The sequence below is a fragment of the Amblyomma maculatum genome, chromosome 2 (assembly GCF_055883805.1).
Source record: "Amblyomma maculatum isolate TAMU_Amacu chromosome 2, ASM5588380v1, whole genome shotgun sequence".
Classification (NCBI taxonomy): Eukaryota; Metazoa; Arthropoda; class Arachnida; order Ixodida; family Ixodidae; genus Amblyomma; species Amblyomma maculatum.
The window spans coordinates 143,450,109-143,467,700 of NC_139345.1; the positions used below are offsets into that span (position 1 = coordinate 143,450,109).

Below are 17,592 nucleotides of genomic sequence, written 5' to 3' on the forward strand. Positions count from 1 at the left end.
GTATCCCACATGTGGGATAAGATACTGCTAGATACTCCTTCAAGGCAAGAGAGTTCCAGAAACCGATCTACTTCTGCTTTATTGATTATGCGAACGCGTTTGACTGCGTAGATCACAGTAGATCACTGCCTTGTCGTGGCGGATGGGCTTGCGAAACTCGATGAAGTCGTGAGCTATTCTGTGTAGGGCCACCCAAGATAGACAGGTCACGGCAGAGAGCTCTGACAAAATGTGATTCACTGGAGGAGGTAATGGCAACCCACTCCAGTATTTCCTGCCGTGAAAACCCTATGGCCAGTCACAATAGCATTAATGATATGGCGCCGGAAGATGAGCCCCCCAGGTTGGAAGGCGTCCCACATGTTAATGGGGATGAACAAAGGGCGATTCCTAGTAGTAGTAGTAAGATATGACTCATCTTCCTATGTCTTCCTAGTAGTAAGATATGACGCAAGGTAAACTGGATGTCGTCAAGCGAGAAATGGACAGATTAAACATTGATATCTTAGGTATCAGCGAGCTCAAGTGGACCGGAATGGGAGAATTTAATTCCGGTGACCATTATGTCTTTTATTGTGGGCACGAATCCAAGAGAAGGAATGGGGTCGCTCTCATAGTAAACAGAAGAATGGGCAAAGCAGTGCTAGGGCACAACCCCAAAAACGACCGAATGATTTCACTTCGGATCCAAGGTCACCGTTTCAACATAACAGTTATCCAAGTCTATGCACCAACCACTACTGCTGAAGAAGCTGACGTTGAGAGATTTTATGCAGACCTGCAAAGCCTTTTAGACCGCACTCCATCATCAGACGTCCTTTTTCTAATAGGAGACTGGAATGCTAAGGTGGGGAGTGAAGAAATATCCGGAATTATAGGCAAGTTCGGTCTTGGTGAGCCAAATGAAGCTGGGCAGAGGCTAGAAGAGTTTTGTCAAGAAAACAACCTGACCATAGCGAATACTCTTTTTCAACAGCACTAGAGGCGCCTGTACACATGGACTTCACCGGACGGTCTTTACAGGAATCAGATTGATTAAATTCTTTGCCGGCAGAGATGGAGAAGCGCTATACAAGCAGTAACAACAAAGCCTGGGGCCGATTGTGGCACCGATCATCAGCTTCTTGTTGCCAAATTTAAGCTTCGATTGAGGAAAACGCAGAAAACTAGAAGGCCTTCCAGGTATGATCTGGATCAAATTCTATCAGAATATGCTGTGGAAGTGAGGAATCGATTTCACGAATTATATCTAGAAAAGATGTGGACTGATGTTCGTCATATAATACAAGAAGTTGCTACTAAGGTAGTTCCAAAGCAAAAGAAATGCAAGAAAGCAAACTGGTTATCTGGAGAGGCGTTGCAAATAGCTGAGGAAAAGAGGATGGCAAACGTTATGGGGGACAGAGAAAGATACAAGGTTCTCAATGCGGATTTTCAGAAAATAGCAAGGAGAGATAAGAATGCCTTCCTGAACACACAGTGCCAAGCAGTTGAGGACAACAGCCAATTGAGGAACACAAGAGCTCTATATAAGACAATCAAAACTATCAAAGGAAGCTTCTGTGCTAAGCCAGGCGTGATAAAGGACAAACAAGGGTGAGACCTCACTGAAGCCTCAGAGATAAAGAAGAGGTGGCAGGAATACGCAGAAGAACTGTACAAGAAGGACCCGGATGTGCAAACCCAACATAAGACGGTTGTGATTACTGATCTCGAGCCGGGCATCCTGAAGAGTGAAGTTGAATGGGCCTTAGCCAGCCTTGCTAAGAACAAAGTTAGCGGAATTGATGGCATTCCAGCTGAGTTGCTTTAAAACCTCAACCATGACGCTGTTAACGTTCTGTATACAATATGTCAGCAAATTTGGACAACTCTGCAGTAGCCACAGGTTTGGAGGAGGTCAGTATACATCCCCATTCCAAAGAACGGCAGTGCCAAAGATTGTTCCAACTACCGCATGATCGTGCTTATTTCGCATGCTAGCAAGGTGATGTTGAAAATCCTCCTAGGTAGGCTGCAGGCAGTAAGTGGATCGGGAGCTTCCGGACGTGCAAGCTGGGTTTCGCAAAGGCAGGGGAACTAGAGACCAGATTGCCAACCTTCGCTGGATCATGGAAAAGGCAAGAGAGTTCCAGAAACCAATCTACTTCTGCTTTATTGATTATGCAAAAGCGTTTGACTGCGTAGATCACAGCAGATAGTGGCAAGCTCTCCAAGAGATGGGAGTTCCAATTCACCTCATCTGTCTCCTCAGGAATCTGTATGAAGGACAAGAGGCCACAGTCAGAACTGAGCATGGTCTTACTGATTGGTTTCCGATTGAGAAAGGAGTGAGACAAGGCTGCATACTGTCGCCCTGCCTCTTTAACCTATATGCTGAGTGCATCATGAGGAAGGCCGGTCTGGACGAGTCTTCAGCTGGAGTGAAGATTGCTGGAAAACGTATCAACAACCTTAGATATGCGGATGATACCACTTTAATGGCAGAAAGTGAAGTGGAACTCAAGAGACTTCTGATGCGCGTACAAGAAGAGAGTGAGAAGTTTGGGCTTAAACTTAATACTACCAAGACAAAGGTCATGGCGTCTTGCCCTATCAAGTCCTGGAGCATCAATGGACAATAAATGGAATCTGTGACAGGTTTTCTCTTCAAGATTACCTCGGAAGGAGACTGCAGCCATGAAATTAGGAGACGCCTGCTTCTGGGAAAGAGAGCCATGGCTAGCCTTGACCGCCTAGTAAAGAGCAGAGACATTAGTCTGCCAACCAAGATCCGTATAACTCGTGCTATGGTCTTTCCAGTTGTGATGTATGGATGCGAGAGTTGGACTGTGAAAAAGGCTGAACGCCGAAGAATTGACGCGTTTGAATTGTGGTGCTGGCGGAGACTCTTGAGAGTTCCTTGGACTGCCAGAAGATCAACTCAGTCGATATTGTCTACCATAAACCCTGACTGCTCATTGGAGGGTCAAATTCCAAAGTTAAAGCTCAGCTACTGTGGTCATCTGATGAGAAGAGAGGAGTCGCTGGAGAAAGATTTGATGCTGGGAAGGGTTGAGGGTCGCCGGAGAAGGGGTAGGCAGCGAACGCGAAGGTTAGATGGCATCCTCGAGGCACTGCAGATGAAGCTATGTGATGTTAGGAAGATAGTGAGAGACCGGAAATCGTGGCGTGACATGGTCCATAGGGTCACGAAGAGTCGGACACGACTGAACGCCTGAACTGAGCTGAGATACTGCTTCACAAAATACTTCGATTATCTTTCTTAAAAGGAAGGTAACTGCAGTTTCCTCGTGTGGGACAAGTTATGTATAGCAGTATCATATCCCATATGTGGGATATGATACCGCTATGCATATCTTATCCCACACAAGGAAACTGCAGTTACCTCCCTGTTAAGAAATATAATTGAAGCATTTTGTAAAGGAGTTGGATGATTTTTTGCATGGCTCCAAGTATTGGCGCTGTGATTAATTGATGGATTTTATGTCCTTTTATGGCTGTTGTGGCTGTTTGTTTTTATGGCACTTATAGCTTAGTTGTGTACCCCTCCTGCTTAAGCGTTTGTAGTAAAAATAAATAAATAAAAACGTAACTACATAAATAAAAATATAAATGGCCAGATAATAAATAACAACAAAATAATAAGTACAACACGCATATAAGAATATTCGACATGCATAAATCTTCGTTGCCTGATGCCTGATTTGGCCCTTGTAACGAACTCTTCTGAATGAAAGTCATTGTGAATCCATTGTAATCAGTCAGCTTTCCCCCTTTACTCACTCAATAATATTCTTCTCGACAAAGTAACTGATATAAAATAGCTAGGCGTGCATAACAGAAACAACCTCTACGCCATACGTGTCGGACGTAACCTCGCATACGCGTACTCGGTATCGGACCCTGGTCATGCTACTCTAGTAGATAATTCTGAATGTATGCAAAATCGATCAGTTAATTTCACTCCCAACAACTATCATTGCAGTACTACTGGTGTTACTTATTTGAAACAAGCACTTCACATTTTTCTTCATCCCGGGGAAAATTATCTGTCTTACCCTCCTTTCACAAGATTTGCTATCGTAACCGTAGCAACTCATACCCAGGGGGTCCAGTCCCAGTACGCCACATTATGGAATTATATGTTTCTCAGAGACTCTATCACCGCTTCAAAGATGACTTAGCGTCGCTGCGTACAATCGATAATTGATAATCAGTCTTACCGATGACTTACGCTAATATAATCGGATGCCTGCCACGAATGCTCGATATCGATCGTTTTCGCATAGCGGTTATAAACACAATACAAGCGAGGTTCGTGCCTCTAGGTAAAACTGCGCTCCTAACGCGTTACCCTTTACTACTACCCTTTCATTGTCATTCTTAGTTTCCATAAATATTTCCCTCGATACAGTTGCATTGGTTTATCCATTTTCTTTTTTGTTTCTCTGCATTTTCTTCTCAATATACGTAAATCCTTCAGTCGCTTCGTCTCTATAATGTTTTCTGTAATGCCTAGAGGCACCATAAAATAACTGACATAAAACACATTCTTGCAATATTACATGTATTGTTAACAATGCAGATTTATTAAACGCGTAAACAGCCATTGCCAAGCTGCCGTCGGTCATATAGTTTTCCAATAATGCCAGTCAAGGAAGCTACTCCCCGATCAGAAATTTCAGTAAGCGATGCGAGGATAGCATGCGTTTGCTACAAAATTTTGGGTCCGCAAATGTTGCACATGGTTTTTGTTCCAGAACTGCCGACTGAAGGCTATATGCTATGCTCAGATATACCTTCTTTATAAGAGCTGCTTCGCAATGCACTCTGAGCCAAATCCTTTCAACCTGCGAGGCTAAAACCTTGCTACCTGCACGAAACCAAACAGTAAGAGAAAAACTATCGCTGTAAGCTGCTTTTTTGGATTACTTACTGAAGAGCCTAATGAAGGAGATCAAGCATTAGAAAAGCTGCTTGTTAGTGTGCTGTTAGTGATACAATAATCCTGCCAGAGAACGTGCAACTCTGGCGTAACAGGCGTTTGGTGCGTTGCAAGTTTGATTCAGTATTGCATGCTTTGAAAGCGAGGATAGCATTATTTCTGCTGTCTTCGCAGAACAAACAAACCATTGACGCAGAATGTGCAATTTGACGGCTAATTTTATTCAGCGCCATTCTTGGCCGACAATGAATGAAGAATTTCTACCTAAGCCGATGCATACTATATGCAAGCGCAGAACAAGGCAGACAGATAAATCCCGACTACAGCAGCCTTCAGGGATAGCAGTGCCGGTTTTCTTGAATTATTAAGGCGAAAGCCTGGAAGCATAGAAGCATGGAAGCAAAGAAAGCCTGAAAGCACAATGTAACTTCTAATATGACGCCCACATTAAGACAAGACTGGTGGTCATAAATGTGTATGTAATGACAAGCAGAAAATTCAAATGAAATTGATCTTGTAAGGATACGTGAATCAAAGATGTCAACGGTCAGCAAGGTCAAGGAAAGCGTAAAGGGGGTTTTACGTTTTTTTCATATTTTTTGTTATTGACCTGAATTACTTCTGTAGTAATCTTTGGAAAGAAAGATAAATGAACACAAAGGAAAAACAGTGCGTCGATGATGGGAACCGAACCTAGGTCTTGAGTTTAGTTCTCACCATCGGCGCGCTGCTTCGCCTTCTACTTTGTGTTCATGTAACTTTCTTTCTAAAAATTACGACACCACTGATTCAGGTCACTAACAAAAATATTTTTAAGAAATCCCCCTCGCTTTCATTGGCCTCGTCGACTGTTTCGTGGTGGAGTTTTAAATATTTTTCTTAGTGACCTGAATTAGGGCTGCAGTCGTTTTAGAAAGAAAGATAAATGAACACAAAGTAGAAGACACAACAGCGCGCCGATCGTGGGAACCGAACTCGTGACTTAGATTCGGTTCCCATGCATTATCGACGGGCTGTTTTTCCTTCTACTCTATAAATGTCAAGTGGTCTATAAATATGTATTATGCCTAGTCATGTCGTGTTAGTCATTATAGTTTAGTCATGAATCATAGTCACTTATGAGTCAGTCAGGTCGGAGATTAATGTGCATGATTATGGCGTCCATGACTTGTGCAGTTGTGCAGGCCATTCAAAGTCAGGGCCACGACTAGTGTCTAATCATGACTCTCAAAAGTGCTGTGCCATGACCCTCAAAAGCGCTTAGTAATGACTAAAAAGTGCTGAGTCATAACACTGAAATGTGCTGAGTCATAACACTGAAAAGTGCTGAGCCATGTTACAAACTGATTTGCCTTTTCAATACTGCAGTGGTTTTTATGTAAGTTGATTGCGCAATAGCACAGACAATATTTATGTGATACTGTACAACATAAAAACGCATAATTAACTAGAATTAAGTAATCAACTTTCTTATCTAGGCTTCAGGGCAGATGACTACTTCGTGGAGATGAACATTGACAAAATCAAAGGCAAGCCCAGTTTTCTTTTTCTAATATCAGAATTGTTATCGTTTTCCCGGTATCGAACGTCGAAGAAATTGTTTTCGAAGCTTTGCCAGGTCGCTTTTCTATGCTACACACCGAAGATATGGTGCAGCTTGAATGAAATGCCAACGCAGTTTCCGTTGCTTGTGTCGTATAAGACGCATATATCGTTTCTATGACGATTGCAGGCGTAGGGAGACCATTTAGCAATGCGCACAATGGCAAAGTCATTATTCAGGCATGGTATTTCGACCTATAATGTATACAGTGTAGAACAAGGGAAAGATGTCTATATAGTATGAAAGACACCTGAACAAGAGTTGAGGGTGAGTATCAGTTCGCAAGCCAAGCCAACGTTTCGACAAGGGGACCCCTTATCGAAACGTTGCCTCGACTTGCGGACTGAGTCTCACCTTGAAAGCCCTTATTAGAATTTTACAAACTGGAATTACCGTCCATGTTGAAAACCTTCAATCTCGCAATATAACCTTGAGCCCTGAAGTCAAACATTAAAAAGTAGATTACTTAATTCCACTGAACTAGTCAACTTTTATTGTACTCTACGCGCAAATAACGTTTATCCCGGCTTTTGAAAGAAAAGTTTGTATTGAACATTTCGAAACACCCCGTTAAATAGGTGCAAACTGCAAATAGCCGCTTCATTCGTGCATTTCGTTAAATAACGAATATTACGGTTGGCAAAACTGTCTTCAGTTCCACAAAGCGATATGGCCTTCCAGGGAAACTTGAAGTGCATGAGCCGCCCTCTGCAAGTCCCTTTCGGAAGCTGTTCGGAAAGGGAGCAAGCCGCCTGCTGCCCTCTGTTGCCGTTTCCAGGAGCCATAAGAACAATTTTCTCTCTCTGCCGCCAAGGGCGCCACTAAGCAAGAAAGGACACGGCCGGTCTCGAGGGAGAGCGCGCTTCTCGAGACCGGCCGTGGAAAGGAGAAAGAAATGAGGAAAATGGGATGAAAGAGGAGAAAGTGGTAAACTGCAAAGAGGGATGGCCATTCTGGCTGACTCTGTCTCGTGTTGCTTGCACAGGTCGCAGGCAGAAAGGAAAGGGACGTAAAAAGAAACGAATTAAGTAAGGACACTTTGCGTTGGCTAATTCACCACATAAGAGTAATTTGGCGACATAGCCCGGTATACGTGAAATCGACAGAGCAGAGTCAAATAAGGCTGTCGAGTAAAATACCGGTTGTCGGGTTTGTGCACACGCAGTCGGGTCGAGAAAAATAGGCGGCAGAGAAGGTTGTGTTAAATCGCTGGCAGTGGGTAGGTTAACTCACTTGGCCCGCTTGTCTAAAAGCATGTAGGCTCTGCCGAGTCAGGGAGCCGGGTTATAGGGAACTCTGGGATCACAAAGCTTTCGACGTGGCTTCGAGCGTGAGCGAAGTTGAATGCTTTCCAGCCCTCATCAATGATAAAAATATTATTCGAAGCTCTTGATAGTAAAATGCAACGGACTCAAACACGAACATTCATTCATTCATTCATTCATTCATTCATTCATTCATTCATTCATTCATTCATTCATTCATAAATCTTTATTCATAAAGATGACCGGAGGCCTAGAGGGGAAAGGGGTTGGTTAGGTTGAGGTTGAGGGCGCCAGATTCTGACAAAGTCTAGCGGGCACTAAGCTTGTGTTTGGCGTCGGTATTGGGGGCTGTGCGAGTAGAAAGCTTGCACAATAACTTCGAATCTCGACGCTAGGCGCCACTTCTATACTTATTCGCTAGAAATGCCTCGTCTGGACACCGGGACATCAAGGCGTGGAAGGGAACGAGTGCGCCTATGCCGCTGCCCGAGCTCTCCTCCCCCGGGACTCGACCTCTCCATCCCGAACAACCCCTATTCGAGCCCTCTGGCGACTTACGCGGAGAGGTTACAGCACTGCAGACTCTCTCGCCGAAAATATGCACCCCCAGCCAAGGGGCTCTCCAAAGCTGAGGAAGTTGGATGGCGACGCCTACAGACAGGTACATACAAGACACCAGCCATTTAAACACAATACACCCTCGGTTCTGCGACCCCAAAAGTAAATATTGTGGGGAAAAGGCAGGCCTGCACCACATGGTGTGGACCTACCCACACAATCCACCTGATGACCCAAATGCAATGCCAACTATTGAAGAGTGGAAGGCTGCCCTATCCAGCTCTGGACTAGAGGCCCAACGGGCTCCCGTGAAACGCGCGCAGAGAGCAGCGGAAGCCGCTAGAGTCCAGACTAGGGACCCCACCTACTCAACCCCCTCCCTTATCTCTGGTCAATAAAGTTTTTCAGTCAGTCAGCCAAGCGAGTTCATGTAGACACCAAGCGGGTCGAGTATACGTGGCCTCGCTTACTCGACGCTGACTCAACCTGGTGCTATCGAGTCCACGTATACAGGGCTTATTATGACCAGCAGCTTCTTTACGTTATTGAAAGTAGAGGAGACATTGCTTTGACTATGAGACTGATGGAAGCATTCCCGCCACCACTGAAACGAACGGACAACAAACACCACAATAAGCCTGACTAATTGTACTTAACTTGTTATGAAGGCATGTATGAAATCCCTACGATAAATCTCCATGCTTGTTCTCTGGCATCCGCTGCCAAACATAAGGAACACGGTGCTAAAATTACTGTATACGTTATTTTATGCTACGTCGCGAACGTTTTCAACCCGACAGGAAAAAAAAATAAAGCCTTTTTTCTTTCATAATGATCGTGTAAAGCGTGCTAAGGCCGAGTTAAGTAACCCCAGAAAAAAAAAAAAGAACTACGAAAAATTTTAAGCACTATTTCCAGCAAGCTGTAGAGAATGCTGTTGAAATATTGCGGCAGTTCGAAATACTGAAGTGCGCTGTGCACTATCTCTGATGTGCCGCGAGTTGATTTTAACCGCGAAAGTTTTAGTTTATATTTATAAACAGTACGATTCAAGGAGTGACAAAAATAATTTGACCAAGATCTCCGTGAGGAATCCGCCGTCATTAAAGGTAGATGCTTATCTTCTTAGATGAGCAGGTAGTGAAATATTTCCTGTCGACCCATCTGTCATGCCATTCAAGTCATAATTATCAGATTTGAATCGAAAATGAATGCCCCTTTATTAGGTCGTCATGATGAATATACGCGGTGTCATGCGGCAGGAGTCCTATTAAGCGAATAGAAGACGTGCGTATACAGAAGGCTAAGTTTCCTCGAAGGCAGAAGTATAGCACATCCGCTCACAGCACGAGCTATTATGGCATGGCCTCCGATAATTTTAGGTCTTGAACTTCGGCAAGAATTAGAACCCATTTTTTTATTTATCTCCGCTCTGAGCATGTATACGCTATCAATAAATATGAAGTTTCTTAAAAATAAAGTAACTGTTAGCTACCAGTGTTTGACAGAAGAACAAACAGTATAAACTTATCGATGCCATTTTTGTGGCAGTTTAATCTTATCAGCACCACAAAACCATGTCAAGTAATATGCGAGTTCTATTTATAGTGTTCAGTTGGAAGCCCGTAGTATGTATAGCCTCTTTAAAGCGACGCTAAGGGGAAATACTGAACCATCTGCTTCACCAACTAGCGAAACAATCTGAGTTCATTTCTATGAGCGCTTATAGTCCCTGCGTCCCTCCTTGTCCTAGCTCGTTCACGTTATTAGGATTAGTCTAACAGCATCTCTTCTAGGGAGTACAAGAGCTAACTTTACAGAGCGATTGCTATCTCAAGATTTGAAATATATCGTGTTTTTTTTTTTTCTTTTTTTACTGATAACAGGGATTCAATTCCGAAGAAATTGCATCACAACTACAGAGTGTAGCGAAGCCTATAGATAATTCAGCTGACAGTATCTGGTCACAGAAATTATTCGAAAGCCGCGACTGGCTATTAATTTTTGTCTAACCCATCCAAAGACCGGGACAGGCTGCACCCTGGAAATGGCATTGTAGTCAGGGCTAATGAATTACAAGAATGTGAAGTTTACCGCACTTCTTCTGTCGCGCGCTATAATGCTTAATTAAACATTATCGTATTATCAGCGCAGGACATGATCCAGTTGGATCCAGCTCTATTAAAGGGCCACTCCTTTAATAGAGCTGGAAAGCACGAAGTATGGTAAAAAAAAATGTTTTCGAACATATCTGTAGCCACTTTTCTGCCTCGACTTGTACGTTGTTCCGAAGTTTCATTGCAGTCCCTTAGAAATTCCCTAAAAGAAAAAATTTGTTTTGTAACCCGCGTTGGCTCTTCATATCACGGAAACGCTCAAACAATCAGCGTTTTTCTCCGTTCTAGATTTTTTACTGTACGATTACTATATGAAGCAAGTCCATTTACGACTGTTCTATCTATTTTAACGCCGTTTGTTTTGTTGCTATTATGGAGCCTATGAAAAGGATAAAACATTATCTGCTTTTGGTTGGTAAATTTCTTGTAGAAGATTTTCTTTTCGTTCTTCACACTTCAGTAGCTGCGTCGCAAAAGCTAAAAAAAAAACTGAATGTGTGTCTATTTTGGGAAAAAATAAAGAAAGAAATACCTTTACATGTATGTCAGTAGCAACAGAACAAACAGTAAACCAGACTGCAAACTAATTTTGTAAAACCTACAGGCTTTTGACAAGAAAGGCTCTTTCGTGGCCTAATTGGTGGAGTTGACTCATTATGGCGGAGCCTGAAGCGGAAAAAAAAAAATACAGAGACGTGAGAGAGACACAGCGTTGTGTCTTCGTTCACACGCTCCTGCCTTTCTTGCGCTCAAGGCTTCGCCAAAACGTTGACAAAGATCAAGGAAGAAATGTGCTATAGAAAAGAAATTGTATCGAGATTTAACCACGACATTTTGCAACAGCCATATTATTATTTCCATAAGCTCCAAAAGATTTTGCCAATCTATCAAGAAATAAAAACGAATTGTTAAAAGGCGCGCCGCCTTTCACGGTCATCTGCTCTGTTAGCGGAATCGGTGTACTTATGTACAGTTTAACTAGCGTTCATTCTGCTATTAGGCACTACTTACTAGCTATACACAAATAACTGGTCTGGTTTGTGGTGTTTAACGCTCCAAAGCGACTTAGGCTATGAGAGACGCAGTAGTGAAAGACTCCGGAAATTTATACCACCTGAAGTTTTTTTAACGGGCACTGACATTGCACAGCACACGGAAGCCTTGCTCTTCGCCTCCATCGAAAGGCGGGCTCCGCGACCGGGATTCGATTCCGCATCCTTGGGTACAGCAGCCGAGCACCTTAACCAATGCACCACCGCGGGGGATGCATGTGCACAAATAACAGTTGACATGAAGGTACAACAGTCACGAACACAACAGAAGGATTTCGGAGGGAATAACCTGAGATATGAATATAGTCAATAATTCAAAATTTGTGAGTAGGATCCGGATTACAGTGCACCAAATAAGCGCTTACCTCGCACATTTGCCTCGTCGACCCCTGCTGCTGTTCTCACCCCAGTGTGTTGATTTATACTGCACATTCTTCGCTCGCGGGTCCGCACAGCTGCAAAGAAGGTCGGAAAAAGGAAATGAGCTGCTCTTACGTTGAGCTTTCCTTGGCAGATGGCCTCGTGCAGGCGCTCTTTCGTCCCGAGAAAGGGCAGCGTCCCCGTGAGCAGCACGTAGAGCAGCACCCCGCAGCTCCACACGTCGGCGGGCTTCCCGTACGGCTTGCGCTGAACCACCTCGGGTGCCATGAAATGCGGAGTCCCGATGCGTCCTGGGCACGGCGGGGACAACACAGCACAGCACTCGCAACAGTGCAACTCGCGGCACGCGGCACACTCGAGTCCCAGGTGAGAAAGAAGGAGAGCAGCAGTGTCAGGGTGGGTGAGCGAGGACAGCACGGTAGCCAAGCTAGCCAGTGTGTAAGAGAACAAGTGAAATTAAGCAAGCGAAGTTACTGAAGCAAGCGAGTCATGTCTACATCTTTTTGTCAATAAGTACACATCGTTGAGGTAAGAAGAACAGTGAAGTCGGCCACGTGAATGAGTGAGTGAGTAGGTGAAGCGAGTGAAGTGCGTCGGTAAAGTCAGGGCCCATCTTCTTTTCGAAGAATAATTAACTCACCGTTTCTGTAAAGCGGGAGATTTGAAAGATTGAAAGAAGCCAGACACTGGCTGAAGTAGACAAGAAAACATCGTCCGAAGTTGATATCACCCGAGAAGTGTTCATTAACGTTGTGTTCCACCAAGGGCCGTGCGAAGCCTAATTTAAACAGAACGACCTGCATGACTGCGCGCTTAAATTGACTCCAGGCTGCTTCAGGTTGCACAGGTACTCTCCTGGGGACTGCCAAAATCATCACATATTAAAGCGTCGTCGAGATGAATGTTGGCTTTTATTTTTCGCTCCTTCCTTTGCGTGACGCTCCATAAGTGCTTAACATTATGGTGACCAGCGAAAGAAACGCGAGTAAAAATATTTTTCCTCAGACAGCCGTACGCGGAACATGTAAAAAATAATAACAAGCACCTCCGGCCAGCGTACCGAACGTGAGCTCATAAATTTTCATAAGTGTTTATTCTCGGAGAACTTCGTTCGCTGTTCGTGCCACGTGCCTACCGAGATATCCTAATTAATGCAGCGAGAACACGTCTTCGCACGCGATATCCAGTGCCCCTATGCCTAGATGGGCGTCTCAAAGAGGTTTATAATATGCTCATGACACAGAGTAATGTCCTTATTTTTTAATCTTGTTTCCTAAATAACACTTTACCTTACGGCGCCCTTCCACAAGAGCGGTACCTGGGCTCCCTAGGCGGGCAGGGGCGATTAGAGTTGCTGGCAAGGCTCCTTTTAAAGTTCGCACGTGGAGTTAGAAAGAAAAAAAGACTAAGATGAAAACACATGCCTATACAAATTCAGAAACTAGTCGAATGTAAAATTACCCTAATAAGCATATCGGCTTTAAAAGTCTACTGAAATGGTAATCCTGGTTTGCAACAGCCCAAGCCTGCATTACAAAGGATGTGTAATCTGCTTACGTTACCCTGCCTAAAATACCACGCAACTAATTTATCGAATACTGACGTTCTCGGTATGCACGTCGACCGCCCAAAACTACTCGCTAACCAGGCTGCACTGTCGGTCTCGTCCTTATTTGCGAGAAATTTCCCAAGGAGTCGTCTAGCAGGGTTGCTTCGTCCTTCATCACCTAATTTTTAGGCATATTGCTATGGATGGTTTCCAGCAAGAACTGCCTGCAAATAGCTGGTTAGTAAGATAGCGTCAGACTACCTGCCGGGAAATAAGAACGCAGAGATATATGCGAAAGGTGCCTGTAAAATGATACTCCCTGCCACACGGATTGGTCATGTTCCTTAAACAATCAACATATGCACATTTTCTACTGCTGTCTGCAAGCATGTGCTCACAACATCGGTACGAATACAAGAAGCGTAACATTGATGAATGAACCCTTCACGCAGCTGAAAATAAAAATACAGTTCAAACGTGCGTGTCTTTCGGGTTATAAGCGGTACTGCATAATGCAGATAAAGTTAGCGGGTGATTCGTATGTGTCACTAGAATGTGTTAACACCTGTCTGAGTCAAAGGTTTCGCACTAATGTCATCTACATTAAAAGATTAAAAAAAAAAAAAAAACATATTGCAAATAGACTCGAATATGCTTCTGCGTCAAATTTCGTATTCAGTTAAAGAGAAAACAGAGTTTATTTTCAATGTGGCCCCATATGAGGTCCAATGGGTAATAAATAGAGAAATAAAAGAATAATCCGAACGCAAAGTGCTGCTTCCTGCAAATGGTTCAAAGACAAATAGAGCTGTTTGTGAGGGCGCGCCACCGACCTCATGGACTACTGAGCAGCAGAATAACGAAGGGAACGCCAGTCCAGTGTTAGGTGTACAATGTTGGCCGGTTACACCGCGAATTATGCTCATAATTAAGGGAAAGAATTTATCAAATCACAGCAGAAATGTTTCTACAAATACTCTGGAGCACTTGAACACTTGCACTCTCGGCCACTTGTGCTTCTTTCAAGATAGCTCGTCGAATGTGTTGGAATTGTACGTCGAAGAAGTGTGACTGCGCTTCGTTGTTCGAGGGTGCGGCTCCTAAACAAGCGAGAAAAGCGCCCTCGCACGGAGAAGACCACCGTGCCAGCGCCAAAATGGTTTCCCTCCGGGCAATCTGATGAAATAGCACTCGGGCGACAGCGCCTTCATCTTATTCAACCTCAAGGCAGCTCTCCATGCAGGTGCTGCGGCCTGTACGTTTCTGAAAAAGCTGCATCAACCATTTTCACCTCTTAAGGGCAGCCCTTTTGAATTCACTGGCTTAGCAAAAAAAAAAAAAAAAAAAATGTGCACAGTGAGAGTTGAAAAACGCATGAGTTGCTCCAGAAACATTAAATGCTACCTCATGTCAGTCTGTAATGTTCTTTCGGCCAAAACCGTTCACTGGAAGCATGCTGACGGAAAATAATTCATTATGACTATGCCACGGAACTAATTCTGGCAAGCCAATTAGACGCGTGGCATTGTTATGTTTTGGTACAACATGTATGCCCTGTCATGCTTTGGCATATTGCAGGCAACTCGATCACGTGACTGCACCGAAATAATATTTTTTTTCTGCGCACACGCTTACCGTGAACTTTTCCTGTCGGTAGTTCGTCTGATAAACGGAGGCCAACAGTGAAACTTAATATCGAAATCTAAACTAAACCGACAATTGTCGATCCTTATCTGATAATTGCGGATATTGACACTACGACAGAAACACAACAATATCGACTTTTTTAAAACGAAAAACGTGAATTTCATGTTACTAATTTTAGGGCGAGATATCTCAATCTTGTTTGCCCATTCGCGTCACTTCCGATCAGCACGAAGTTAGTTATGGCATGTAATCTCTGAGGACGAAGTATACGGTAGCCAGGTGCTACAGTAACATAATGGATGAAGAACAGGCACATACAGAGAACTGCAAAATCATACGGGCTGCTTTCTTAAAAGCACTAAACCATATGTGCCCCTGTCTAAATGCTCTTGTTGGATTCTTTAATCCGCTACAGAGTATAAATTGCTCGGCTATTTTGTTCATTGGGCACAGAAGGTAAAATCTCCACTGTTTTGGAGCGGCAGCATAGCGCCGCCACCGGCGGATATTATGCGTGATCCTTCCCTTGAGCAGTGGGAGGCCGTGTTGGCCAGCTCAGACCCGGTTGTCCAGACCAGGGCCGTGGAGTGGGCCACCCAGGTACCCGTCAGCCATGGGTTGATGGCCATCTAACACGGAATCGTCCACACATGCTCTCTGACGAAAATAAAGTTTTTCCATACATCCACTGTTTTGTTTTTTGCCTGTTTTCACTAGTTCCACCTTTTGTGCATTAATCCACTCCTAACCTCATGCGCAATAACTTCCGCAAAACAAAACCAGAAAGACTATGGGAGCATTTTTTGTAATAAGTACTTATTTCATTATTAAGACGACACTACTGAAAATATAGTTATGCTAGATTCAATAGCGCAAAAGCGAACTATGAAGACCATGTCTCTTCTTTACCAGCGTTAATCTCTACAACACACTGATGTCTTATTTTCTCCTCTTTTCTCACACTTGAGCCCAGTGGCCAGATGCAAGAATTCCTTCGCACATTTGTGGCAGCAGCACCTATATGTGCAATTAATTTGATACCCTTCTTCCGTTGCTTGTATACAAGACAAAACAGTATTTAGAATTACTAATACAACAGTACCAGAAGGTTTTCACTGTCGTCCAATTTCATCGTATATTCGTGCATGTTTGGACCGTCAGCTATTTCTTTGCATTAATATTTCATCCTGTGCTGCCTCTTGCGAAAGACTGATCATAGTGTGCTTACAGGACACTTGCACTCAATGTTTTGTGTTATTACCTACATTTGTTTTGGCACTAATCACTAGCTTTAGTCGAGGCTGTGTAGAACAAGCTTCCTTTTTGTGCGGCTTTTTCTACTGTCTCAATCTGTATAAGCTTTTCTAGAGCTTCATTAAGCTTATTATTTCTTGCCGAAGCTTGAAATATCCGCTTCATTCACGCAATTGATTTCATTTAAATAAAACGTTTCCAAGATCAGTACTGTCAACATAGGAATTTTAATTATCATCCCCCAAAGCCGATCGATCTTTTTTTTTTTTAACTTACACTGAAATAAAACAATATCCGAGAATTTGGTCAGTCAGAAAACAAAAATATGCTGGGACCAGACCAACGCGTTAGAATGCTGAGTATAGCAAATGTACGACAGAAGACTACGAAAGAGCGCTACATTATCGTTCACAGCCCCGCAGCGCCAGAGATCACGACGGCAAACATTACAACAAATTTACGCTCCAAGCAGTTCTGTATGAAAGCGATAGCTTTTTGAGCCAGTTGGCGCAAATGGTCTCAAAAATGTAGACGAGCGCCGGCCGAGACAGCCAGGCTGAAAGTACTGGGTGCTGATGTCCACAAAGACTGAAAACACGAGACAATGAGAACCCAGCGTAGAACAAATAGAGCTGAGCACACGGAGGTAGCAGAAAAGAGCCTGGCACAGAGCAAACACTTGTTTTGTTTTTACTTCAGGCTTTTTCTGAGCCTTAGGTGCATCAGCACCTTGCCGAGTCCGCTCGCCTCCTCGTTCTACGTGCTGTTCTAGCACCTTACAACTAAAGGAACCCACACTTCCGCTTGCAAGCAATGAATTCCAGTTCGCTGTCCGCAGCAGCTAAGTAAGCAGCTCTATACATGGGCAGGCCCGTATTGTCCTTCTGTCCTCATTACCGCTTTCAGGGAGCCGTAAGCACTTTTTTTTTCCCGTTGCGAATCCATCAAACGAGACAGAGGACGGCCGTCGCTTTGAATACGAGTCTACGTAGGGCAAAATATTTTCTGTGTTTTTTAAATGAGGTTTCAAACAAACGAAGGGGAATTGGGTAAGGGAGGAACGTCCGGCTAAGAAGATATTCTTAAAACCGCGCGGAGCATATATTTAGACAAAGTTTCATTCTATTCGTCTCGTTCTTTTTTTTTTTTTTTCATGAAACACCTTGTATGCGCACCCTACCATGTAATGCGCATGTTCCTGTGAAAGGATATCAAATT

The 17,592-nt window shown here is 43.7% G+C and overlaps 1 protein-coding gene across 5 annotated transcripts in view; it reads right to left on the reverse strand.

Annotated features, from left to right (window-relative positions):
* CASK (peripheral plasma membrane protein CASK) overlaps positions 1-17,592 on the reverse strand; it is a 756,819-nt gene that overhangs the window by 403,200 nt on the left and 336,027 nt on the right. For all 5 annotated transcript variants that reach the window (XM_084595365.1, XM_084595366.1, XM_084595363.1 and 2 more), the window contains one exon: positions 12,039-12,214. In XM_084595365.1, coding sequence (XP_084451491.1) covers positions 12,039-12,214 — 176 coding nt within the window. The remainder of the gene's footprint in view (positions 1-12,038; positions 12,215-17,592) is intronic.